The 6,841-nt window shown below is 38.3% G+C and overlaps 1 protein-coding gene across 1 annotated transcript; it reads right to left on the bottom strand.

The window, feature by feature from the left end:
- Positions 1-2,136: 2,136 nt before the first annotated feature.
- hoxd12a (homeobox D12a) lies at positions 2,137-3,393 on the bottom strand. The gene is made up of 2 exons (XM_031858760.1): positions 2,832-3,393; positions 2,137-2,375 (listed from the first exon to the last, which is right to left on the bottom strand). The coding sequence occupies exons 1-2, from the start codon at positions 3,391-3,393 to the stop codon at positions 2,137-2,139; spliced, it is 801 nt and encodes a 266-aa protein (XP_031714620.1).
- Between the last annotated feature and the right edge of the window lie 3,448 nt (positions 3,394-6,841).

Raw genomic sequence — 6,841 nt, 5'->3', positions numbered from 1 at the left:
CACACACACACACACACACACACACACACACACACACACACACACACACACACACACGCACACACACACATAATATACAAGACTGTTTTTGGTGTGCGTAAAGTTCCAATAAATTAAAGGATTCATATGTTTTTTGAATTACATCAGATACATTTGGTCATATCCACGGTAACCTCACACTGTCATGTGGAGGTTTGCCTGTGTGTGAGTGTGTGTGTGTGTGTGTGCGTGTGTGTGTGTGTGTGTGTGTGTGTGTGTGTGTGTGTGTGTGTGTGAGTGTTTGTTTTGCTATGCTGCTTGTTTGTATTATTTCTGAAGGGATAATGCATATTAACCAACATAAGCCACCATGTAAATAGATTTGGCCATTCAGGCTAATTCTGGCAGCGTCTACGATGAGCAGAAAAGCTAAACAAATACAAGTGACAAATATGAAAGAAAATGCACATATGTTCGTAAAACAATAGTGTTTTGGAGTATTTGTTATAAGTTACAACCAATACGGATTGAATATGATTCAAACATTTTTGTGAAGCAGTCGGTGATTTTGGTCTGCTGCCTGTGAAAATATTGTATTGAATATCCTATAACATTTAAAGCGCTTGAAATAAGTAAAGAGACATTTACTACAGGGATAGCTGAATGCAAGGACGTGTCATTTAAAGTGAGTGGAGGATTGTTTCAAGATGATATTAAAGTGGCATAGCCTAAATGATAAAAAATAAGTTTCTTCGTGCATACATCATCGATTTATAAAGTGAGGAGTATTCAGTTTATCGTAAGTAAAAGGTTACAGAACACGCATGCTGGTCTTTGCATCACTGTAGGCAGCCAAAAAACAACAACATTGAGGTTTCCAAAATAAATATTCCAAAGTAATACTTTTTTTTGTCTATTTTTTAAATCAGTCAAATATGGTGGAAGAGGTGCAGACTGTTGCACATTCAGATTGCAGGTACATATAATGATCAATAGGTCCTGAATGAGCATGAATACTTATCTCAATAAACTTAAACCGTATGCCATTCAATACACTAAAGCACAAAATTACTCACAAGATGTACAATAACTCGTCTTCGGGTAATTTCAAAATTATCTTTATTTACAAATGTATTGATCTGCATGCTGCGTCCATTTTACAAAACGTGTGACCGTGCGTAAATAGATGGCTGGTCTAATGCGTATTCTTACAAATAACGTGTTTTCCTTGAACAATTTAATCCAAAATGATGCTTCATGAATTATGTATTTAAAAAGACAGGATCAAGGCAAAAGTTATTTCGATTCAACTGATCTGTAATTGTGCAGGATAGCACAATGTTTGGATAGCAACACAAAACCAGGTCCGCCAACAAAAATCCACTATTATATTACTACAGTTATAAAGCAGTTTAAATCAACATCATCAGAGTGTTACTCATCACATCATTGTTTTTTTTGCACTGGAAGTAAACACCTTCTTGCACTAAATGAATTTCCTCCACGGACTGACTTTGAATGTTTACGCGGCCATATAGAACACTAACAATGTTACTTTTCTCATTTATTCAGATTTACAATTAATTGGAGGGGAACCCGGGCATTTGAGTGAGCAACAACAATTAGGAAATAGACATGCAATCATAATATATCTCATAATACCGACTTGCTAATATTTTATCTGTCCGTAAACATGAACTTGACTGTTTGCTTCCACATTAGGCCCCCCACCACATGAACAGGCCATCATACAAAATACACAAACACAAACACACAGACCAATATACCTGTTTAAATATGCAAAAGGTTTCGTTTTGATAGAATTTGGAGCTGGATGAGAAACAAGTTAAAGGTATATCATTATCCGCAGCTACAAGCCAATCAGGAGCCAGGGCCTGCTGCGCATTTGGATAATCTCAATATCACAAAAGATCAATTGAGTAATATCAATGACATCTCATAATCTGCACTGCGCTTTCATTACTATTATTATCATCATTAAACTTGGGACTAAGATACAATTGCAGCATATAATGTGACAGGAATATAAACATTTCTTACATATTTATAAATACAGGTCCATGCCACAATGTGCACATGTAATGTGCTGCAACATTCATAGTACAACACACGTGTCACGATCAAGTCCAAAGGTCATCAGTACGCGGAGAAAGCATGCTCGCGCATCATTAGTCGTTTCTTCTTCATCCTCCGGTTCTGAAACCATATTTTCACTTGTTGGTCGCTCAGGTCCAGTCGTTCTGATAAATCTTTCCTTTTCTGTCTGTTGATGAATTCATTCATCATAAATTCATTCTCAAGTTCAGCCAGCTGTAGCTTCGAGTAAGGTTTTCTCTTCTTCCTGGTTTTCACTTGAGACGAGCACCATGGGGCAGCTGAAGGGGAGCAGAGGTAGAAACAAGTTTTATACTTTAAATTAACACCAACCTCAGAAGCAGGGATATAGACTGAAGGGAATTAACTGCTCCCAATAGTACTACTTAGTGTTACTCATATCTTAGGAAAATGGTTTAACACATTCAATATTAGAGGGCTCGCCTACAGTAGGAAATATGGCTAATATTACCATGAATTCCAGACACAGCCGCCTATATAAGGATATTAAAATATTAAGACCACGGGAGATATAAACTGAACATAAAATTGATTAGATAATGTCAAACACCAACTGACTCCCTTATAACAAAGGTTATTCGCCAATGTAATATTAGTAATGATGTGACAGGAGATCCGAGAGAATAGGCATAAAATAAGAAGTGAAGCACAGCTCTATAGTTCCTGCTGTGTTATCATAATGAAATAGAAATAGTTATATAAAACCGGATACTTACCTTCTGCAAAAGTCGTCCTGGAGCATGTGTGACTTGATGATGGGTGAATGGGATTCTGCTCCTGTTTGGTGGCGTTCACATTCAGCGGATCTGCTGAATCCGGATCGAGCTGTGCCGCGGTACTGTGAGACCGACTGTCCAGGTCCGAGTAGCCGCGGTCACTGGCGGCCCCAGGCTCCCCGGCGTAAACCTCATCTCGCCTGGTTGACTCCTCCGTCTTGTGGTTTGTGACCTGAAAGCATCGGGCCGACTCCTCCAGATGCGCCTTGACGTGGCCGCTGGAAGGGTTAGTATTTATAGACACCGAGTTGGACAGAAACGGCGGACAGTAGCCTCCAAAGGCGCGACTCTGAGGAGGTACAGTCGGTCCAGACGTGCATGCACTTGATGAAGTCCAAGGGAGCGTGCACACATCTCTCCTATTGTAAGGGATCTGGTGCAGCCCGGGTATGTGGGCTCCATTTCCCCGCAAGTTGGAGAAATACAGGGACTCAGGGGAAGTAAAATTCAAAAGAGAACCAACATAGCCAGGATTTAAAGGATTCCGCTCACACATTTCCATGGAGCTTTCCTCAAACGCTTCTCGCAAGCCTCTTAGCAACTCCTGAAGAATAAAGGGTAGGTAATTGTTGATTTGTTAATACAACGTCACGTGATATGCAAATTATGTTGTTCCGCCCCACCCTTGCTCCCAGAACTGCAAAGCAAAAATACTCCATGAGGAAATATTTTGGTATTGAGTGGGTGGGGGATGAACCTTGATTCTCACCATATGTTTAGTCGACAATATCATAAGAATGTTTGGCTCATGTTAAATAAAGTGTCGGGGGTTCTTATTTGAAAAGCACATGCGCGGAATCTCTTTTGGCATCATTGTGCCGACATTAAGAATAGCAAGGTGACTCTGTGAACTGACCCACATGGTACAGGAATATATGCACCACAGGAGATCGGAGACAATGACTGCATAGACAGGCTTCATGTAATATACTCCCAGTGCAAAATTATTGAAATTATACAGAATACTTTAGGGATGAAGGCTATTATTCAAAATGTGTTCTTTCATTGTCAGAAAACAGTCCATCAAAACACAGTAGGCCTACAGACCGAAACATGTTCATGAAAACAAGAAATAACAATCCCATTTCCCCACATGCAATCTCAAACTAGCATTTTATTATTATGTTACAGATGTGATGCTTTTCTTGTGGCCACTCCCTTGTAAACAATGTCGCATTCATTCGTGCGGCTGCAGAGTTATAAAGACTGAAATCTAACGTGTGAAAGAAGGAAATATACTGTATATCCGCATTTTGAAAATTCACACGCGGCATACAAAAACTCGAATTAGTTTTATAACATTGTTCTGTGTTTACCATGAGAGGTTTCTATAAAGGCTACCTCATTGTCTTATATTTACAAGGCCACATCTAAAATGAACTGAATCTAGGGTTCTTGAGCAGTGTCTTTAAATGGAACATTGGTTGTTTTTTCCTGAGTGAAGAAAAGGACCATTACAACTGTCATCTCTGTATACAAGCTTCTGCGTGGCCCCCCTACTGTACAATTACGACCTAGCCCAATGTTAGCACCTGAAATTAAACTGCAAAAATGATATTATCGCCTTGCAATGATAACATTATTGTTTGAATTTAAAACAGACATTTAAATTCCAAATACTGCGTAAATGTAGTTATCCAAGTCCAAGTGCATTTCACCAGCAGTACTTAGTGTTTTATCAAATATTGTCCTAAATAAATATATCCATACGATATGGGGACTTAATAACGTGTAAACTGTACTGTGTGATTCATAATCACCACTATTATTTCTATAATATAAACATAGACATCTGATAACCTATCGGAAGAAACTACTATCAGGCTTCCATTAAGATATGTTTCTTTTCATCATTGGAGATTTTCTGCAATACATAATGCCCCCTTCTCACAGACAAGGATTAGGTAAGATTTTGTGTGCGTGTGTGTGTGTGTGTGTGTTGGGGGTTGGGGGTTCAAAAATACACTGACACTGAAGACTTGGAGCAGTTGGTTTTTCAATACAAAGAATCCCATAGTGGGGGAAAAGCGCTTCTGTGATTGTTATGATCACAAGTTACTGATCACTTCAGAGACAATAAAGTAATTCTATTATACAACACAAATCTGTAGATTAGCTTCCTTATAACTACACTGTGTCCGGTCAAACTCGCCAATTGTATCTGTTTGCATAGAGCCAATCGTTCTAAATACATTTCGCTGAGATTGAAAATATACAGGGTTTAAATCAGGCAAGTTTCTCAAAATCTAAAGTAATCATGAAGTAGTTGCGGCTGTAACCCAACAGGTGGCAGTATAAGTTCGTATTTGGCCTTCATCCTGCCATGCTGTCTTTGCTCTTTTCATTGTTTGTCAGTTGCTTAATTCTGCAATTAAGCATCAGCAGTTTCAGTCATTGCTGGAGTAATGTAGATTTACTACTTGTCTGAGGGATCATATACATGCAGTGTGTGCCTTTCACAACATCATCAGTCAAGGTAAGAAAAGTGCGAACATGAACTTGTATTTGTCGCAGATCTTTGCTCCCAGTATATGTTTGTTGTAAATTACTGTTCCTAGTATGTTTGAATCAAGAAAAAAGAACATACAACTGCAGGCAAAATATGTGAAATAGCGACACACCTGCAGGACAGCACAACTTCAAATTATATTGTAGAAAAATAAACAATGCTGCAAAAAATGCATATACAAATTATTAACAAAGATAAGGACATTACATAACTGACGACACTCTCTAAAGTGAACGCTTGTGTTTTTTCAAGTTTTTTATGTATATTTTTTAGTTTTGTTTAAGACATTTTAAAGCTATATTCAAAGGTTGGCAAAGTGTTTTCAATATTCAGGCCTAAATACCGCATTATGTAAAACATGTCTAAATCGCATTTGCCCCCATGAAGGAAACAACTGAGAATTAAATTACAAGCAAATTGTATTTATCGCATCAGGAAACATGTGAATAAACTAATTCCAAATGAAAGAAAAATAAATAAACAATCGTTTCCAAAACGTGGCGTTCTATCACAAACTGTGCAGAGCTCCATGTGGGCAAACTGAGCGTCAAAAGTTCTCTTTAAAATATTCATAATTCATAAGGGCATTCGGGCTTAAGGTTAAAGTTAGGCCAACAGTCAGACAAAGGAAGATAGGCTCCCACAATTACAAAATAAGGAGACGGGTTAGTGTTCGGTTTTGATGCCATTTACTGCTCTTCGTCATTCATGTTTCGGGTGTCACGAGCCATATTGAGGAGCTCAGTCTGGTGGATTTCCAGGCCCTTTGAAGGAAGCTATCCGCCGTCTTTTGTCCTTGGTAATAAACTTGCTGCTTCCCTCGTTCAAGTTCTCTGGGCTGAGAAATGTTGCCTTGAATCTTGTGTCAAAATACCAACAGTCAGTAGAAACCAAAGTGGGTTTATCGTTTAATTCCATTTAATATAATTGACACAGAAGACGAACAGGTTACAACAAGAAAACAAGAGTTTTTTGCATGCAGAAAGAAACATGTTTTCTAATTATTATCTAATTACGTCTATTTGACAGAAGCTAAAGACCCTCAGACGGTTTTACAGAGCAGGTTCACACATGTGGAATATTTTCAGCTTTGCATCGCCTATTTCTTCATTATATAGTATTTCTTTGAAATGTCGAAACGGTTGGTTGAGGATGTGAGAAAACTGACAACCAGAAACTGAATCATTTCAAATAAAAAGAAACGTGATGCGATTTTAGGAGTTATGTGAACCTATATAGGCGTATACATTAAATCCACGGTTTGAAGTTTCCCACGGGGAGTTTGGTCAGCTTTGAAAGTAAAAATCCGAGATGACATTTGAGACACACCTAAAAGAAAAGCCTCAGCAACTTTATGCACGTGATGGATAATATCTATAAAAAATAGCCCAAATAGATATACAAATTCAAACCATCGTAACACATGTTGCACTGGTCAATC

The sequence above is a fragment of the Anarrhichthys ocellatus genome, unplaced genomic scaffold (genome assembly GCF_004355925.1).
Source record: "Anarrhichthys ocellatus isolate YVR2014 unplaced genomic scaffold, GSC_Weel_1.0 scaffold20, whole genome shotgun sequence".
In the NCBI taxonomy this organism is placed as follows: domain Eukaryota; kingdom Metazoa; phylum Chordata; class Actinopteri; order Perciformes; family Anarhichadidae; genus Anarrhichthys; species Anarrhichthys ocellatus.
The sequence above is the reverse complement of the archived record's forward strand: the minus strand, read 5'-3'. Positions and strand labels throughout refer to the sequence as shown.

Bases quoted from the DNA above. Each gene is read 5' to 3' on its own strand.
- hoxd12a (XM_031858760.1), bottom strand. From the start codon at position 3,393: ATGGAAATGTGTGAGCGGAATCCTTTAAATCCTGGCTATGTTGGTTCT. The intron at 2,376-2,831 runs GTAAGTATCCGG...GCTCCCCTTCAG, and splicing joins CAGGACGACTTTTGCAGAAG to CTGCCCCATGGTGCTCGTCT.